General features: G+C 46.4%; 6 protein-coding genes across 6 annotated transcripts; 2 read left to right on the top strand and 4 right to left on the bottom strand.

Moving 5' to 3' along the window:
* Positions 1 to 519, bottom strand: FPRO_15914 (uncharacterized protein; the record flags this gene model as incomplete). Its single annotated transcript, XM_031224835.1, has 2 exons — positions 1 to 374; positions 423 to 519. 2 exons carry the CDS (start codon positions 517 to 519, stop codon positions 1 to 3), a joined length of 471 nt encoding a protein of 156 aa, XP_031090055.1.
* A 703-nt stretch (positions 520 to 1222) lies between these two features.
* Positions 1223 to 5374, bottom strand: FPRO_15913 (uncharacterized protein; the record flags this gene model as incomplete). Its single annotated transcript, XM_031224834.1, has 6 exons — positions 1223 to 2202; positions 2263 to 2418; positions 2488 to 2535; positions 2592 to 2651; positions 2708 to 2938; positions 2998 to 5374. The coding sequence occupies 6 exons, from the start codon at positions 5372 to 5374 to the stop codon at positions 1223 to 1225; spliced, it is 3852 nt and encodes a 1283-aa protein (XP_031090054.1).
* Positions 5375 to 6376: 1002 nt separating this feature from the next.
* Positions 6377 to 8233, top strand: FPRO_15912 (uncharacterized protein; the record flags this gene model as incomplete). The annotated part of the gene is made up of 5 exons (XM_031224833.1): positions 6377 to 6655; positions 6712 to 6907; positions 6966 to 7103; positions 7165 to 7266; positions 7320 to 8233. 5 exons carry the CDS (start codon positions 6377 to 6379, stop codon positions 8231 to 8233), a joined length of 1629 nt encoding a protein of 542 aa, XP_031090053.1.
* A 2601-nt stretch (positions 8234 to 10834) lies between these two features.
* On the bottom strand, positions 10835 to 11821 carry FPRO_15911 (uncharacterized protein; the record flags this gene model as incomplete). The annotated part of the gene is made up of 1 exon (XM_031224832.1): positions 10835 to 11821. The coding sequence occupies one exon, from the start codon at positions 11819 to 11821 to the stop codon at positions 10835 to 10837; it is 987 nt and encodes a 328-aa protein (XP_031090052.1).
* A 2685-nt stretch (positions 11822 to 14506) lies between these two features.
* Positions 14507 to 16179, top strand: FPRO_15910 (uncharacterized protein; the record flags this gene model as incomplete). The annotated part of the gene is made up of 3 exons (XM_031224831.1): positions 14507 to 15016; positions 15066 to 15461; positions 15514 to 16179. 3 exons carry the CDS (start codon positions 14507 to 14509, stop codon positions 16177 to 16179), a joined length of 1572 nt encoding a protein of 523 aa, XP_031090051.1.
* Positions 16180 to 17178: 999 nt separating this feature from the next.
* Positions 17179 to 18160, bottom strand: FPRO_15909 (uncharacterized protein; the record flags this gene model as incomplete). Its single annotated transcript, XM_031224830.1, has 4 exons — positions 17179 to 17339; positions 17384 to 17478; positions 17526 to 17730; positions 17779 to 18160. The coding sequence occupies 4 exons, from the start codon at positions 18158 to 18160 to the stop codon at positions 17179 to 17181; spliced, it is 843 nt and encodes a 280-aa protein (XP_031090050.1).
* Positions 18161 to 19982: the final 1822 nt, after the last annotated feature.

Genomic DNA, 19982 nt, shown 5'->3' with positions numbered 1-19982 from the left:
TTACAAGGTGAGTCCATATGCAGTCCGGAGAGGGGACGTACCAGACTCGGAGGCCGGCTTGTTACAAAAGATTTCACAAGGGAGGGTCAAGTCCAAGAGAGCAAGTCTCTCTTCTACCGAGCTCTCCTGCACCGTTCGTGCTGCATGGCTAGTGGATCGTCCTGCGCGCTTTTCCTTCTCACGGCGCTTCTCTTCCTTGTCACTTATGCGATTCCCCTGTATCCAATCCCTCGCACTATCAAATGTTGTCAAATTCGCCATGGCGACGTTGGTGTTGCACATGTACCGGGAAGTCCCGTTGATTGTGACTGGGATGAACGGCTCCCAGGTATGAACCTTGCGAAGCAGCCGTTTTGCTTCACAGGCCAGCTTGTCTTTACTATATTAGCCGACCTCCCCTCAAACATGCGAGGAGAACATACCGCACAACACATTCTCAGAGCCATGCTTGTATTTTTCCACGAGGCCCATGTCGGTAAAGATGCCGTGGAATCTGGAATCGGAATTGAAGTTCTCCATGGTAGGATCGGCAACGACATAGCTTCGCGCGCATAGCACAACATGCAGCTTGGCCTTGAGATCAAAGCAAAGGAAGAGTCGGAACCCTTTCGCCGGTACGAAATCTTTGTTGATAGTCTTAAATGAGGACACCAGCGATGGACTAAATCGTTGGACTCGCAAAAGAGGCTGGGACAAGACTTACTTCTGGACCATTGGAGGTGCAATCTGCACATATTTTGGCAATCCTTGGAGATAAGAGAAGTCTGATGAAGTATCTGGGAGAAGAAGCGCGATAAGCCGTGTCTTCGTGACGCGAGAGGACAGGGTGTCGTCAAATGGATGCGCTAGCAGAGCTGGTATACAGGCTCATTTACCACACTGGGGATGTCTTACTCAGGCTACACGCAATGGGTTCTTGTCAAAAGCTCTTTGCGGGACCTGACTGCTTCCGTTATAACGACCGGTCCTCACGACTGTTCGGAACATATATGGGGCACAGGAGCTGTCTTCTCTCGACCGGATTAAGCTCTCAGCCACAGGTCTCAGCGGCAAATAACACTTGGGGCACAGGAGCTTTCAATATGCATCACATTTCCTAGTCGAGCACAATTGTCCACCAAGAGAATGGCAGTCGATCTAAACAGTACAAAGCACTCTACCCAGAGAATCATTCCAAGTCAATGGTCAATGCAATACCATTGAGAGGCCTGTTTGCCTAGGATTACGGCTGGTTGTAGTTGGTGTGGCGTGAGTCGTCTGAGGGTTGGGTGGAAAAGTGAGGTACATGTGACGTTAACGCTGGGGTCGTAACAGGAAGCTGCTGACTAGAGAATCCTCTATTTTGGTATCCTTCTGCTGAATCTTGGAAATGGGATTGTGCAACCCTGATGTCCGTGCCAGATGACCCATAGACGTTAGGATACTGCTTTTCTGGTCCTTGTCCTGGGTTAGGACCGGAATATACTTGGTACTGGGGAGAAAACTCTTGGCGGTACTGAGGTTGATAGCTCCTAGGCTGCGGAGAATGTTGGTGTAAGCCTGGCTCGAACAAGTTTTGCTGCTGCTGATGTCCTTGCATCTGCACAGTTGATGCCTGCGTTACTTGTTGCCGCCTGTTACTCGACGGCTGAGATGCGAGGAACAAATCCATGTTTTTAGGTCCCGAGGCATCAGCACCTACCACTCGATCGTTCTCGTCCACCCACACGGCACGTAATCGAGATTCCTTGGCTCGTCTCGCTGAATCAACTCCGTACACATCATTCATGTAGTTTGCAAACTCCAAGAATGCATTTCTTACCAGCTCGAAATGCCTCACTTCTAATTTGACAAGCGCGTCAGGATTGAGAATGGCCTCATGGCTGTTTCCTTGTGCCTCAAACTCGGCCAAGGCAAGAGCAGTTTGACAAGCGTTGCGGATCTGTCTTCCGTTCCAACGTGCCTTTGGGTGCTCTTGAAAATGTTCCTGTGCAAAGCTACCGATACGAAAGTCATCGATCTTTATGCTGCGTCCCCGTCTAGCGAACCGTTCTTGTATCATGGCAAGGTTGATCTTGAAAACCTCGACTGTCTTGTCTCGGTTGAGCTCAGGGTAATATAGGCTGATGTGTATACGAGAAGTAAAAGCCTCATCAAAGTCGCCAACGCGGTTTGTAGTCAAAAAGAGGATACCAGCATAATACTCCATGACGCGTAAGAACACTATTGAGCCGCCGGTTAGATATAGTGAATTATTGCCTCTAATCTCACAGGTGTACCTACCGGCTACAAGTCCGTTTCGACTAAAGTCTTGCTTGGTCCTTGCTGCTAGAAAGACGTCGGCTTCATCAAGGAGAAGGACGCAGTCCCATTTATTGGCAAGAGAAAAATTTCTTTCTAAGGCGATTTCAACGTCGGAAGCAGTAGTGCCAAGGTCACCTTGGAAAGATGTCAGCTTATCTGAACAAGACCTGGGGCTAGATTCAGCCTTCGCCTTGGAGAACCTACCACATGTAATTTGGAACAAAGGTTTCCGAAAAAGCTCGGCAACTCCCTCTGTTGGTATCAGCGTTAGCGCTACGGTGACAAGAGAAACAAGTTCTTGAATTTACCTGCAGTCGATGTTTTCCCTACCCCAGGGGCACCATGTAGAAGTAAGATTAAACCCTTTCCTATCGACCAATTAGCACAATAATGATAAGATTTAGCAACATTGGGCAGAATGTACCTTTTCCCTTGACAATGTCAAGATTATCTACTTGGCCGCTCGCCAACTTTTTGTCTCTAAAGTGTTGTGCAATCAATGACAGGATAATTGTCTTGTGGCCTTCCTCGAGAACGAGGTTGTCAAAAGAAGTTACTTGCTTTTGCTTCTTATGTCCTGCATCAATTTCATCATCCCCAAGCTCGGTAATGTCATTAGAATGAACATCAGAGAGATATGAGACGTCTAGTTGGGCTGTGTTGAAAGTGTTAACATGCATAAAAGAATTGATGGCATGGAGGAGAGAAACTAACCCCATCGACGATTTCGCAAGACAAACCCGAACACACGATACGACATGATGGCGAGCTCGCTGTCTGAAATAGTGAATTTACCAGTAGGACCACTAGTAAGCTCCTTCAGAGGCCGAGGTATAACGGCAACAGACGGCTGATTATTCATCTCGCCTGTCTGGGGCAACAAACTGGTGATATACTCGGATCTCTGCCTCTCGTCAATAAAACCATCGTTGAATACTGGCTCATCTCGACAGCATTCTCCTTGACAGGAATCATCATCTGATGAACTATTATTGTCGTCATCGTCCTCCTCCTTAAAAGAATTCCCAACCAATGTCTGGAGGTCCGGCTTTGAAAGCTTTTGTTTCTTATCATCCATAGAGAAAGCCGTTTCGAAATCAATAACAACTTGGCTCTCGATTTGTTCCAGACTGTCAATAGTTGGCCCCACGTAGTACTTGTGTTTGACTGTTGCAACGTCCAGAAACGTGGCTCCACGCTCGATAAGAAAGTCTCGATAGTCCCCTTGTTGCGTGTGGGATTGACCATGGCCCGATTCACTGTTCATAAGGTTTGATGGCTTGGCCTGGTAATACCTAAGAGGATACACATCCAAGGAGGTAATGCTTTTCTCGCCATCGAACCTCCTAAAATTGAAGATCTTGACGACAGGCCCAATGTGTTTGCCATCAAAGTCGATGTAGGAGCAGACAATGGTGAAAGGCGCTTTCTCACGCTTCCTCTGCTGCGAGCCCCCCTCTTTTGACTTTCTTCGCATGGAATAGGGATTGTACCATAGCTCCTGGGGCGATGTAACGCGATGCCTAGCACTACTGACACCAATCAGTCGATAGGCCTGTTTGCCGTCGCTACCAATGACTTCATCGCCTGGTCGGAAGAGATGCCAGAGATCAGAGAAGACTATCTTATCTGAAAGAGGGTCGAGCAGATATGTCTGCTTAGCGATAAAATCGGAATTGAGAAAGTCCAGGAGACACCTCAAGTGTTTGAGTGCGGCTATGGATTTAGTAAGATCATCTGAATCATTTTGCTTTTTCTCATCCCCTTGGCCTCCCTCCTCAGAGTCATCTTTTCCAGACAGGCGTGGTCCTTGGGTAATTTCGGCTTCCTCTGCCGTGCGAGATCCTGAAGTATCTAGGTCCCTTGGTGATGGAATACCTGCCCCTGTAGCTCCATGATGACCTTGATCCCTTTCTTCTTTGTTTACTGCCTCATTGTGATGTGACAGGTGAGAAGGTCTCTCTGCAACAGACTCCTTGTCATTCCCGAGAACCTCATGTTCAGTCGATGGTCTAAACTTCTCTTCTAGTGCCGTACACCAATCTTGAAGAGGTTTTTGGCAGTATGTAAGGGCCTTGAAAGGTCTCAATAGCACGAACGTGCCTATTTCTGCGTCACCAAGAGGTGTGTCGAGAATTGTCTTAAAAATACTCTGGAGGATGGAAGAACGAATTCTTATCCGTTCAGGAAGAGGAGAGATGACATAGTCGCTTCTCTGTGTTTTGGGTCGAGATTCCTGTCGTCCCGAATATCCGAACCAGTGTCGATTCAAGCCGTCTTCATCTACAACAGGCTCCCCAGTCAAGATATGAATAACACAATCGTGATTCTTATCAGCCCTAGGTGCTCGCTTGAATGAGTACCAGTCAACATGATCCAATTTCGGCTCGCGTGACAAAGATTGATCTCCTTTCTGGTCTTTGCCGGACTGGACAACCTTTTCTTCCTTTTGTTTATCCTTTTGTCGTCTTCGTCGGTCTGTCTCTTCAACCAGATAGAGTCTATCCATTTCCCATTCGAAATACTTTCGAAGGCTCTCTCGTCGTGCTCCGAAGTCAATTGTATAGTCAAATTCATCCGGGCTCTTATTCAGCGCCTCTTCCTTCTGGCCTTTGTGATTATAAACCGGACTGAAAGGGTCCGGCCGTTCATATTTGCGTTCTTGAGAGATTTCCCAATGGTACCACCAGGGCCCTAACGAACCAGGACGTCTGTGGAAATCGGTCACCTGCAAATTATTCATGTCCCAAGGTCCTGGACCAATGTTGGCTTCCCATTCCTTTCTGTGCTGGTAGAGGTAGGCTTCCATGCGCTTGTATTCGTCTGACACGCGGGCAGCTTCTTTCGCCGTTGGACTCTCTTCAATATTCGGGGCTGCGAGAAGACATTGGTGTTCAAGTTCTTGAATCTGCTGTTTCAAATTTTGGATGGTATTTGAAAGTACAGCTGCTTCATGCGATAGTTGCTTTTCCCCTTCTACCGGGATGCTGGACCTTGTTGCGTGACCCCTTGCCTCATCATGGTTGGCAGTGGAAGCCGAAGCAGGAAGCAATGGGATTTGGTCTGAGACGTTTGAACTTTCAGGAGCCATTTCTCTTGTTAGCGGATTATTGATAGAGATAGAGATGGTTGATGAGTTTATTTTAGTGAAGACACTACAAAGCATACTATAGTAGACCAACTTTAAATCACGCAACATATGCTTAAATGGCCTGAGAATATCAAAGCCCGATTTTGACCCCTCATTACCGGTCTGCAAGCCGAAAGTGAAGCAACCAATGGGTGAACCGTATGCCTAGATGCACTGCGGCTGATCAATATATTGATGCAACAAGCCAGAAATAGCTAAAGATGCGCTCCAGTAAGATCTGTTTCCTAACTCACCGAGATGATCCAGCCGTCTCCAAGTTGAGAGATGAGGGCAGAACATCTATCGTTCCAGCCACTGATGAAGAGTGAGGCGGACGAACCCCTGCTGAAAACATTGTTTTCTTTTTCGGTACCCATAGGTGTCACTGATACTTTCATTCCATATGAGCCGAGAACCAAGAGGAAGTCTTGGTACAAACAGAATAACCCATGGGTACCCAATTTTAAGCCTTACCGGCTGCTCTATGAGGACATTTGTCCGTAGTGGTGTGCTCCATTCGGTGACATGCAGGCAGACATGGAATATCGAGGCCCACCACATGCGCGCATCTCAATTGGTTTTGGGATAATTTTACTCGTCGTCCCCGTATCCATTCACACCGTCTCTTATCAATCCATCGCAACTAAAACATCGACGCAAATGGCAGCCAAAAAGCCCCTTCCTACGAGTATTGCCACACAGCCGGCAGTGACCAGCTTTATTGAACATCGCCTCCCTAATTATCATCCAGCTTTCAGAACATCACTGTTAACCTTCGATCCGATGTCTGGAAGATATATACACGACAGTCAATACCTCCAGCTGAGCGGTCCTAGTAGTACACAGATGATCCAAAGCAACCCCGCTACATGGCTGCAAACTGGCACACAATCATTGCCAGCAAGACAAATTTGGACAGATTATGCTGCAATGAAATTTTGGAATAAAATTTTCACCGACGCCATGGACAAGTTCAAGAAGACCGACGCGCTGAAAAGGCCCCGGGATATTAACTATGACATTCGCGGTAAGCAAGATTGGGCTGATGTGTACGACGTGCTCGAGTCAGCACGCAATAAATACAGAGAAAAGGGAGGCACGGTTGGATGGCTTCGCAGCGTCAGACGAAAAGTTGCCGACAACATAACTCCTGGTATTGGTGTCACCAAGATCGCATCCAAAGTAGCTTCCAACGAACCTACCGCGACACCTGTCTTGGGAGCAGTGGAGATCTTGCTAGATGTAAGGCCAATGCGACCCCCCGGTAAGGAATAAAGAAATAACATGATTTTTCCCAGGCTATTCAAACGGCAAGTCGCTTTCGTGAGAAGGTTCTCACGGGTTTTGATGGCCTCATCGATGTATTTTCCGACGTTGAGCTATTTTTGGGAACATTTCCTCAAGATGAGGGCATTCGCAACGCATCTCTGGATCTGACTGTTGCCGTGCTGTGTGCTATTGAGCAAGCTATCAGATTCTTCCTAAGGAATGAATGTGAGACCTCCTTCTCTGGGCCGGATATTGCCTTAGAACCTGACTTGGCTTCTTGCAGTTTTGAAAGGCGGAAGGGCGATCTTGTCTGGCAGTGATTATGAAAAAGACCTGTCAGAAAGTCTTGACGACATCAGCAGCAAAAGCAGAGGCCTCCTGCAGGAAGCTACGAAATCACATATTCATGAGTTTCATTTATGTGCGTTCATACCATTTATAGTTGGCATCGAGCTCAACTTTAATGCTAATTGATATCAAAGATTCACAAGAAACACAAAATATGCGCAGACAGCTATCAGATGTTGTTACAGCCGTCAATTCAATGCATGATTTATTGTCCGAGCATGTAAAACAAAAACAGGGTAAGCGTCAACCAGGATTTATAGAACTTTGCTAACACTACACCTTGTATCAGAGTTAGAGATGTGCCAACAAGAGGTTCTTCGCTTGCATGTAGAGAATGTGTATTTCCGCACGAACTCTCCTCGGCCCCAGATTCATTCTACAGAGTCACTTTCGCCACTGCCTGCCATAGAATGGAACATGAGCCAAGACCAGCTCAGGTCCTTGCTTGACCATGCGGATCTGGATCTGGATGATATGGCATTCGTGGCAGGCAGAAAGCATCAACTACCAGAAAGAGAGATCGTCCGAACTGAACAGATAATTGAGACAAAGCTGTTTCAAGAATGGATAATTTCTGCATTCTCATCTAAGCTTTTAGTTCAATGGGATACTTGTCCCCCAGAGTCGGTTGCGGGTATATCGTCTTTGTCCGTCTTCTCTCTAACAATGACGGAGATTTTGCGCTGTAGAGATCGGTTTATCTCTGGTTTGTGGATTTGCGGATTACATACGGATGACAGCGAAACAGGGGCGCGGATTGGTGGCCGTGCCATGCTTACAAGCTTGATTGACCAGCTGTTGCGGCAGTTCGCCTTCGACATGCGGCGCTTACAGAGCGAAATCAACGTCTCGAATATACAACACGGATCTCTTGATGAAGTTCTTGACTTGCTCAAGTGGCTAGTTTGCGCCCTACCTAGCAACTTGACTTTTGTTGTCATAGCCGACGGGGTTGCCCTCTACGAGCGCCCGAATCTTTGGCGTGACGCATTTAAAGTATTCGCAAGACTGCTTTCACTATGTAACGACTCGACAGTTGCTGTAACTATGAAGGTCTTGCTTATAAGCACTCCGGGGACAGACTACATCAGACAAGCTTTTGAGAGGGAGGATCTGATATTGTCAGTTGATGGACTTCCACAAATGGCATGGTCAACCTCTGAAGAGCGTGTTGCCCGAGCTTTAAATTCTAGTATAGTCTAAAGATAAATATATTAGTCTAGGGCAAATAGTTAATATAGTTATATAATAGTATACCATTATTTATTTATATTCTATAAGTCTTATAGTTAAATGTATTAAGTAATATTTATTAATGAAATTAATATAATAATTATATTTAAAATAAATAAATTATATAAGTTACGTTCTATACTTAAATTTTAATTTTAATATTTTTATAAAAAGCTTGAAATATATATAAAATAGCTGTTATTCTAATAGCATATATATAAATCTTAAATTAACCTATTTATATTTTCTTTAATATTAAAAAAAAACTCTATAAAGTTATTTTTCTATCTATACTATTAACCTTATATAAAGCTATTAAGCTTTTAACTTTTAGTATTAAGGCTTAAGAAATAAGGCCTTTATAATAAGCTGGAATCTTAAAATTCGATATCTTACAAGGTTTATCTGCCTTAATAGTATAATTACTGCCTTAAACTTTAAGTGCTGAATGATTTTTTGTCTTAAGAGAGAGGCTTTTGTCCTAGAAAAAAGAATCTACTCCTATAAACAATTCTCAACTTCACACTACACCTATAATCCAAGCTTCCCCCCAAGGACACAATCAGACCAAAAGCCACAGCATATTTAACAGGCCCAACCATTTACGACAAACAACACGAGAAAATGCCCACTTCACAAAAGAAATACTATTTGCCAGCGAAATCTTCCCATTCGACGAACGCAGCACTTACATCATGGCGCACGTCCCTAGCAAAGCCACTATCTTGGTCTGCTCAGATGATCATGTATCAGAGGACCTCCGGCACCTAAACGCAAAAGTCGCCATGGTCAACAGACCTCAGCCACTTAGACGACCATTCTCTCGCAACTTCATTTCGCAAGTCAAGAATTCTCTCCTGCACCGATGCTTCATTCTTCGCCACCGAAACGCCAGTAGCTGTCCGATCAGCAAGGCTTGTCGTCAATGGGAACTGTTGAAGATGACAGAGTGATTCCTCGATGAAGAAGATGCCATCGACCTAGAATTCTTTGGCTTTGTGCATTCATTCGCCGCGGGGTTTTATCGTCGTATCGCTATATAATGACAGCACCGCAAATGATGAAGGCTGCAAGCCTTCGAAGTCTTGAGACGTGAGTGAGGAGACACAGGTTTCACATTGCAATCTTCAAGGAGACTCAAATACGCCTGAGATGATCTTTAGCAAAAGCTTCACTGCGAAGAGTGTGATCGTTACCTGCAGGAAGATCAACTTGATCCCTCTGACGTCTAGAAGGGTATATACATGCCCAATGTCAAGTCGATCGACAACGTCACTACCTGCTGTGTATGACAGAAATACTGGGATACGTCATGAGAGACTTCAAGACGGGCACTTTGTGATGCCATGCGACTTCGCGAGGGGCGGGGACGACAGCTTCAATGAGACGTAACCGATAAACAAGACCACCATAAAACAAGAAATTCCCCACTGTAGATTAGCCACGGTTTCGAGATAATAAGGAAACAGAGCAGCAAGCAGACCTGCCGACAGCCTCGGGGTCTCCGTGCCCCTCGTGTTTGGGGTTTACTCAGCACCAGCTTCAATCGCAACCTCTTGTGGCACTCATCCAGTTGTCGAAGAGCAGAACATACACACTCAGGCCGTTACCCATGAGAGTGCTCCAACTTCTCCTTTGGTCGTTGAACTCAAGGTGGATAGGTTCAGCTTCATAGACTTGCCGCTCTGCGTGCCTGGGACACCTTATAAGCCTCTTTGAAGCCCCTGGGTTTCTAGTCCGAGTCTTACTTCAATATTAACACTATAAATCCACACACCTCGTCGCCATCGAAGTCCATGAAGGCTAGCGTTCAGAGCTGCAGGGGACCTAGATGAAAGTACGGACTCGTCGGCAACCCTGACCATAGGAGGGATTGTGCTGTTCGGCCCTGCGATCAGCATCCCAGCCGCCATAGGTGTAGAAGATAATTTTTCAACCGGCCAGATCAGCACCGCCATGTATCACTAATAATGAAGGGTGCAGATGGTTGGATCTAAAGATAGAGGTGGAAGGTCGCTCGTTCCTTACCGCTGCTCACCGCAACGGTTCTTTGCCCAACCTCTGGCCCGAACACCAAGACTCAGATCACCATTAAGCACAGGTAAATAACAATGGAAGCACATACATAAGGTCCTTGTATCAGAAGACTGCCAGAAGCTAGCGTCGAGGGGTCAGGGTTCGAAACCTATAACTTGGCAAAGCCTTGCCTCCGCATAACACGGACGGGGACGTTGATGGTAACGGTACTGAACGACATACTAAACGAACCTGGGTTCAACACCAGCATAGAGTCTAACCTTCCCTCCACGACCTCGCCGCTGCATTTGCACATGGCCACCTACTGCGTCTCAATGGCACAGATCGCCAGAAAGTGCAGATAAGTGTAATATATTGGCTGCATGCTGTCATCTCTAGAACCCTGTTATTATTTCTTGTTTGCTATTTTGCTCCGAAGTTCCGTATAGCCTCTCGAGACTATGCAGCGGGGATGCTTCCGTTTCCAAAGCCCAGGACGTTGAGATCGAATCTTGTTTGTCCAACCGTGATATCAAGCGAATTCTTCTGTCCGTCTTAACCAATGTGTTGACGTCTCTTCTTAAGCTTACGTAGTTCCCAGTCCACGTCTTTCAGGAACTCCTCACGATTATCGTGCTCTAGCCACATATCCAGCGAACAAGCGTCGTCGTCACCTAGTCCCTTCCTTTTCTGCCCTCGCTCAACCACCTGATCTGCTATATCAAGTGTATTTAGCGAGTCACCGGGCGTCAAAATATCTCTTTGTTGGTTTTGTTCTGGATAGTTTGGTCTCGATTTCTTAGTCGGGTCGCCTGCCCTCGCATTGCCCGGATCTCCGGAGGTCGGTGTTGCGGGCAAATCAGTTTTCGCGGTAAGCGGCGTCGCCAGGCCTGAAGTCATCCTACTTGCAGTAGGCGAGATTATCTCTAGAATTGGTCGTTCAGCGGCCATGTTTTCAATGCATGACATTTCGTAGTGATGGCGTAGGGCTTTTCGATCGATGGTATTAGGTACTGAGGCTCTTTGGCCGTTGAATCTCGTCAGAGCATTATATGGGACAAAAACTCGGATGCGGAGTGTCCGAGGATGTATGGAGAAGAGGCGTGCGTCGAAAAAGTCATGAAGGTGTTTCATGAGTAGGATGCCGTTCCTCGGGCTCCATGTGCTTTGCCATGCTTCTTTCAGCCTGCGATTACTCGCTTCAAAAGGTACATCGTCATCTGCGTCAGCGCCAGCGACGGGATACACATGATAATGGTGCTGGGGGACGATATGGCAAGCCTGGATGCCGGGACCAATGGGAGGACCTGGACACCACGACTCTCCTTCACCCGAAACAGCACATGGTGTTGCTCTGTTGAGGCAAGAAGACCTGAAATCGTTGGTGACCTTTCTAGCCTCATCGAGGTCGATTTCCAGGCTCGCCGGTGTAACCACGGTCTCGAAATCGTCATCGACTTCTTTTGTGGGTGAAGCCGACCCAGATGCTGATCGTTTGCTCGGAGACACGGAGCGAGCTTTGAGCTTTTTCCGCAGAGGCATGACTGTGAGTTTCGGATCGGAAGGTGATTTATTCGGCGGTAGGTATCGTGGATCGCGACGACGACTAGGATTCGAGTTAGTCTTCAGCCAGGAAACCTATCATGCTCTTATGCGCGATATTGGTTATAGAAGCTTTCGAAAAAGCTCTATTATTTAGGTAAGTCAAAGGCCTAACAGACACAATCTTAGACTCAACCATCTGCCTACATCATCGCAATCATGACTCTATCGTCACCTCTTTGCCCAGCACATTGCGTCAGATCGGCACAGAATGTCTCTTTTGTCCTGGCAACTATATTGCAGTTAGGTACCTCGCGTACATATCTTATGAACCCTTGTATTATGGGCCAGCGGTAGACATGAGGGGATGCCAGAGACAGAGTTCAGACAGCTGATCTCCAGCACTGATGATTCAATGCCGGCCTTCTTAGTGGAGGTGATACTGGAAGAAAGGTCCCGGTGAATTACTGGACCTGAGCTCTGAAACTGAGTCACTAAAAGGCGGAGCTGCAAGGGCCGGATATGTCGCGACAATTTCAGGATATATATATATACAAACGCTGTTGAGGCGCGGAAATGGTGTGCTTGTACATGGGATACAAGCTCTCTAGAGGAGGAGTATATCTCTGGGTTCCGAGTCCCGGACTTGAGATGAACGGAGACGAGGGGCTGCTTTTGGGTTTTCAAAGAGTGGAGAACCTAAGATGTGGCTCTCACCACTTTCATTTAAAGGAGAAGGTAAGTGGAAATCTTTCCGCTTGCACCGTGATGCTGATCATTCGGAAACACGCCAGCTAAGTTCATTAAGAGAAGGTTAGAAAAAGACCATAAAGATAGTTTCGACTAAGGTCGGCGTGAATTGCGCATAGTAAGCGCCACATTGGAATCACCATCATAGGGCTTCAGAAATCGTTGCTTTATCCAAGGCATTTTATCATCACATCTGAGATCCATGGCCATTACTGATGATGAAGCAAGCACGGCACTAGTCATGAGGTACGTACGGAGAGAATGTCTTTAGATCCGGGGCCGTAATTTAATAGAGATGTAGGTTTTATACAACTAAGCCCACAGAAGTATCAACTTTGCGATTCGGAATTCAAGAATTTTGAGCTCAACCTCTCGCGATTCGGGATTTGGGAAGCAGCAAGGCAGATCAAGCATCCTCAGAACTCATAGATATATAAGTCCTTCAAACTCAACTTAGCGCACTTCTGTTTTTGCTTGATTGAGATAGAGTCATTTGCAAAGCATATTTCCAAATGCCACTTGTACCTCATTCTCGGCCAACAGCGACCTTCCAATCTTGCGACTTTTATTATTCTTTAGAGCCACTACAGCTAGACTATGAAATAGCCTGTCAAAAAAATCACAACTAGATGATCTTGACGTAAAGCTGGTGTCCTTCTTCTGACGTGAGGATATGACGTGATCGGCAAGACTCAAATCATGACTGTTTCGCCACAATCTTCAGCGCCAGTTATAGTATGACACGGCCGTAAAATGTTCATGTAGCTGATGATATACAGCGGGTTTGACGCACCAAGCCGGGCAGCAGGGATTAGTTACCAGACGGCGTAGAGCTAAACGGAGTTCCGATTCTCTGGGTTGAGATCCGGACCTTACATTAGCTGCTTAATGCCGTCTCTTGCGTTTGGAAATCTGTTTTGTATGAAATTTGACGTATATGCCATGCTGTTCATGATGTTTCATTGGAAGAGTATTCGCAAGGCTGTATCTTTTAGACTCTACTTACGGCTATGTTGGTGATTATGAGGTGCACAAAAGACATAAAACAGCTTACTCCTCTGAACCGCATTCATCCTCGAGGTCTGAAGATTGTGTCCCGCAACATAATATATGCCATTGTTGGAAGATGCTGAAGGTGTATCCTCTCGAGATTGCCTTGATATTCTCATATTTGTGATATATAATGGTAGGAAGGACACTGTGGTAAGTGCTATCTCGGCAAATTCAAAGAATACGATGGGTTTTTGAGGGGGCCCCTGGGTTCAGCTGAAGGATATTGCTGAAGATGGAAGCGGCGAAGCTAAGTTTAATCATTGCGACTTCTGAGCTTTTATTCCCTTCCGTCCAGGGCCCTATCAGTAATTAGCAGTCCATAGAATAACAGACAGCCTGCTGATGATGCTCGCACCACACCGCTCACAAGCCAAGACCTGACATATACATTCAGGAAGAGCTTGAGCATAGCTGTGGGTTTATCTTGCTTGAACTACGGAAGGTGATTTTACAGACACACGACCTAGCTTCTCCAGGGTTAAACGCCCTAGACATGGGCTCAATGCGATCTAGAGCTTGCCGACGACGTCACATACGGCACGTGGGGCAATCGCAATCGTATGACTTCGAATCTAACCTTGATGTCGAGGCTGTCATAACATGAAACTCACTGGGATAATATATTCGGCCAGCAATGAAATAACCTACACCGCCCTTTTGGATTATCGACTGTCTTGGGTTGAGAAATGTGAGCTTTATGATTTGATCCTTAGCAAGGGCAAATGCGTAGGTGGCTGAACCAAGGGCTGCAGGAGGCCGACCAAGTTTGAGGCTCCCACAAAGCTACAAGAACGGCCGCTGCACAACAAGTGGTGGCCTTTTTACTCACACAATGCTAACTCTTTCACTAATTCCACCAAGTTACTACTGCATCACTCAATCATGGGTCCCTCCGCTGAGCCTGACGTTTCCCAGCCTCCACACCCTCATTTGGAGTTGCTCGATCATGAGGTTGAGATGACAAGCACAATGAAGTCTGTTCCGCTATTCACGCACAACATTGAGGCGAGGCTTCCCAATGTAGAGCGGCCAGCTCAATACGGACTTCTAGCTTCCAACATTTCAAGATTGGGAGGGTCCTCTTCCCTGTCAACTAGCAGTGTTGAACAACTCAGATCTCGGCTATTCTACAACGTGGCCGCACCTGCCAGTACATTTATCTGCGGGAGCCAAGGATCAGGGAAAAGCCATACACTGAGTACTATTCTGGAGAATTGCCTAATTTCGTCCAAGGCAAATCAACTTCCCCATCCCTTGGCGGGCCTTGTGTTTCACTATGATACGTTCGTCTCGGATACAGGCGGAATGCCCTGCGAAGCAGCGTATATAGCCAGCAATACGGACGTGAAGGTCAGAGTACTATGTGCCCCGTCCAACTTTCTTCACATAAAGGTGAACCCTTTTTTCATATTCGCAAAAGGCTCGTGGCTGACCCACAAAGCGCATCTATCAGCACCTCCCCAAGGTGGTAGTAAAGGAGCTGCGGATTAGCCAATCAGACCTGAACACAAGAAGGATGCTAGATTTGATGGCTGTCAGCTCAATTCAGGGTAGTGGAATACCGCTGTATCTTCACGTTGTTAGTCGTATCCTACGCGATATGCGTATCGCGCAGCAACAGACCAACTCAGCTTTCGACTATAAAGCTTTCAAGACAGCTATCAGTAAAGAGTCCTTAACAGAAGGGCAGCTGCAGCCATTGCAACAACGTCTAGAGACCTTGGAAAGTTTCATGGTCACAGAACAAACTTTTGTGGGTGGTTCCGCTTCCAGATCGAAAGTGAAGCCGAAGGAGAAGGCGAACACTTCTGCTCAGGGTGTGGAATGGGACTTGCTTGTAAGCTTCTCTTATGCTGTGACTGAGGATGTCACTAATGATAGAAACCTAGGCTGGAGAACTCACGATTGTCGATCTGTCTTGTCCTTGTGTCACGGCTGAGACGGCATGTTCGCTCTTTAACATTTGTCTTAGTTTGTTTCTGGAACGAGAACCGACCATTGGACGCATCGTTGCTTTGGATGAAGCACACAAGTACATGAAAGACAGTTCTGACAGCCAAACACTGACAGAGTCCCTGCTTTCCGTCATCCGTCTACAGCGTCATTTGGGTACCAGAGTTATTCTTTCCACTCAAGAACCCACTATATCTCCCAAGCTCCTTGATTTATGTTCTACTGTCATTGTCCATCGCTTCACTTCACCAACATGGTTCGCCACTCTAAGGCGACACTTGGCAGGTGTCTATTTAGTCTCCGACGCTGAAATGAAAATAAGTGGTCGAGATATGGTAAACGGCACAAACACTAAGAAGGAAAATGACGGGCTAGGTTCTTTATCGCACTTGAACATCAAGGATGAGGATCTGTTCCCTCACATCGTCGGTCTGGAACCTGGCGAAGCACTCCTGTTCTGCCCGAATGCGCTGATCGATATTGACGCTGCTGGAGCGTCCAATTCTAAACCATCGTTGATCCACCTTGGGAGCAGTACAATGAAAGTACGCATCAGAAAGAGGATTACCGCAGACGGTGGTCAGAGCATCATGGCTAACTAGTATTATGTTCCTGAAACAAGGGAGTTACAGTACAGAAAGCTGTATGTTTTTCTAGACCATTTTACTCAATAGATAGCAACTTGTAAGACAAGCAGTTTTAAAGTCGCACTCCAGTGGGTTCTCAGTTAGACATTGCCAAACTGCAAGTGCTGGTATTGCCGCATTTGAAATAGCCCAAGGTTTTGTACATGCAGATTTGTACATTTAGACACAAGTCTTGACCTTTCGAAAAAATATTTTGAATTGATCTGATCCCCGCAACTATCTCCGTCCTCAAGAGGACCATAAATCCAGTTCTGACGACGGGTACAATTAAGATCACGCAGACTACTATCAAACTTTCCATTCGCCGTTCTAGAACTGATTGAAGAAAGGTGTTGAGGATCTGCTCTCTTATCTATATATCGATGTAATTGCTGACTGTTGCAATATCTAATGCTTGGTATAGCTCATAAAGCTAAAGATTGGGACTATTTTGGAGTAGGACCAAAATCCTAATGTGTTTCTCCGAGTTATTCGAGAGTTGTCGGCTTCTAATAATGATCTTGACATCCGTTCAATCGTGGGTTGCGCCACGATGACATGTGTCGAAGAGCTCTCCGAATTGCAAGTCTTTTGGTATACAGAACTCAGATAGAAGCTCCTTATTGAAATTCTTCGCGCTTGCAGCAAATGGATACAGACACTTCAATATCGCCTGGATATTACTTGACGAAACGTTGCAATATGCCAAGAACTCTGAGACAAAGAAGCACGCGTAGAAATATCCTTCATCAAGCAAATAGACAAGTTTCTAAAACAAACACAACAATTGTGTACGAGGTGATCAAGTAGCATCGATTGAAGGTCTGAAGTACTCCCCCATTGATCTCTAAAGCAAAAACGCCAGTCTATTATCTCAGATCCATTCTATAGAACATCAGACATTCCCAAAAGCAAATCATCTAACCACCACCATAATTTTTCTAAAATCGTCAACTCAATTCCAGCCAACAACGCTCACTCATCATCACCAGTAAGATCAATCTCAAGACATCCATTCGACAGGGTCCGAGCAGGAAATCGAGGGGGTTTTGGAGCAGGTTCAAACGTCTGAGGCACTCCCTGCGCTACCTGGTTGATGAACTTCAGGTCCATAATACCCTGTGCCTTGAGGGTATCTAGAAGGTCAGCGTGATTCATCTCAACAAGGGGAGTGATATACCCGGCGAGAGATAAACGAAATCGAAGCATCCAATGGTTTCTCTGGTATCAATAACGTAGTACGCAATGGGAACGTCGACATCGACTTCCATATAGCTATTGTAATGTTAGTCATGGCCTCCCCGAGTTCGATTCGCACTTACTCGGTACCATGAGTTTGCCCATGCCCATTAAGGGCCAGTGCCTTACACGATGGCTCCAAAGAACGACTGATCTCTTCTCCGAGACAATGGTCCGCTGAAGGATCTTTTCCGAAGTTCTTTGCAAGCTTGAGGACGACTCGAATTGTGCCCAGAGTCTTCACAAGCTGCATATCAGCATTGAGGGTCGCGGCAGAAGTACATTCAGCTACAGCAATGTCAGTTCTGATTTTGTCAAGACATTAGGGATACTAACCAGGAGCGAGGTCCCGAAACCAGAACTCGTGGTAGGTGCGAGACCCATCAGAGTGGTGCTGATGGCGATACTTAATGTGATCGATGAAATCTTGCTCACGAAGCAATTCTTTGTAAACAATTGTCTCTTCAACGAGGGCCCCGTCGATGTAGATGGCGACCAAAAGGGTGTCTGTTTTGTTGCCAAAGTCGAAACGCGGAGATAATCTAAAGCGGACAGAGTAGGTGTTCCCAGTCTCTGCCGGGATGAAGCAGCGAATGCGAGGCACACCTTCAAACTCAGCGTCGTAGGGGATTGGGCAAGGGGGTTGGTATTCATCCGCTGGCTCGCCATTGACGATGACGGCAGTGGAGAAGGCCGGGACTGCAGGAAGAATAGCCATTGTGGAGTCTGGGTGTGGAATGAAGTGGTGGGAGAATACAGATACTCGTAAGAATGATGAAAACGATTGTGTAAAGGTAAACTTCAAGAAGATGCGGAAGAAGGGCTGGTGAGAAGAAGATGGTTCTGGTCTGGGAGAAACAAGACGTTTTATACGTCTCCATAGTTCATTCCATCATACCGGCTACTCAAATATCATCGTCAAAGTTTGGAACATGTTCAAAGAGATATGCAGCTTGTGATGAGCTACTGCAGGGTCTTTTGTGGGCGGATATGCAAGCTGCAGCTTGTTCAAAGGAGTTCTGCTGCGTCTGAGGTAATCACCAAGAACAATTCACCGCTGCGCTGTCAACCTTTGTTCAGTTTCAAAGAGCTGCATATGCTGCTTGCTATCGATCCATTTATGCACCAGCACAGTCAAAACGGAATTGGATTGCAAAGGCGGCAAACAGCAGCGAAGAGGAGACCAGGAGGTTCGGTGACACGAGCATGAAAAGATAACAGTTATATGCTTCTTTGCTGGTGGCAGGACGAGACCTCTGATGCACGTGGTTCTTTGAAATGTCCTGTGAATGATGAGACTTGCATCGCGACAGCTTCAATGACGTCAATCGCGGCATCCTTGTCTTTGATGTAGGCGTGACAAAGATGTCGTTGGATTTCGCGAAGGGTGGCAATTCTGAGCGTCAACATCAGTAGGCCCTTTCAGAAACGTCGCATTGGACTATGAAAAGTAAGGAAAGAACGGGATCGTGAATGCAGCTTTGGGATCTATTTGCGAGTTTTTAAGTACACTTAGATACTGTATTCTGGTATGGCTGCGTATGCGCGACCACACTAGCACGAGTAAGCCTGTGGCATGAGTCACCTTGTGTTCTGTTTGAAGCTGTCGCGGTACTCATACCCATTGCGCCTTTCGCACCAAACGTGTCGGCGGAACATTCAATGCTATATTTGCAATGCTTGTAGCATTCAATGGATATCTTTCTGCCTCCTCTAGCTTAGCTCTTTGCCTCGTTACAGAGAGCTCTGGCGTCACACGTTGCTTTTGTGTCTGTTGGAGCTTTTCAAACGCTTTGCCGATGCAAGACAGGTACTGCAAATCTCTGAAGCCTTTCCTCACTTTTCTTGGTGACAGATCCAGAGATCCGTTGACGCATGTAGATGAAGATAGCAGCCGGAGTTGAAGGTCACACCATTTCGAAGGTATCTCATCACACAAGCGCTATAGCGTGTACCTTTTTATTCTCCTCGTTGGAAGTAACGGTACTGGTGACCACTTATAAGGCTACTGCCCCTCTGGGAGAACTTGATGATGTCAATGCCGATAATGGTTCTGAAAGGGCAGAGAAATCGCCTAAAATCGCCAAAGGGATGTTTCTTATTGAAAGGCAGTGTTGAGAAATGTTTCAGCTTTGGGTTTGATGAGACATTGAGCGAGGTTATCGACAATGATGCTCGCGTCATCAAAGCGGCGTTATCCTTGGACTCCTCGCGCTTGGATTCGGTCTCTTGAATGAAGCTGCATGTGTTTTAGGACCCCGAGACTTGTAGCTAACAACTATGTCATGGTAATACCATTTTGGCCGTCACCTGTATGCATGTTTTGAGCTCACAACGAAGCGCGCGAGCAGTTGAGCTGTGCTTGACTGTGCTGAACTTTGCCTATTTGAAGGTCGGGTGAGTGAGATCCCACTACGGCTCGTAGTCTCTGCAAATAGCCTCAGAGCGCTTGACTGGGAGGCGTTGTGACTCTCCATTGGTTATTATCAGATGCACCGCCAAATATATACATTGGCATACAAAGAGTAATTTACTATGTA

The sequence above is a fragment of the Fusarium proliferatum genome (genome assembly GCF_900067095.1).
Source record: "Fusarium proliferatum ET1 genome assembly, contig: FPRO_scaffold017, whole genome shotgun sequence".
Taxonomy (NCBI): domain Eukaryota; kingdom Fungi; phylum Ascomycota; class Sordariomycetes; order Hypocreales; family Nectriaceae; genus Fusarium; species Fusarium proliferatum.
Note: the sequence above shows the minus strand (reverse complement) of the source record. Positions and strands in the feature narration are given on the sequence as shown.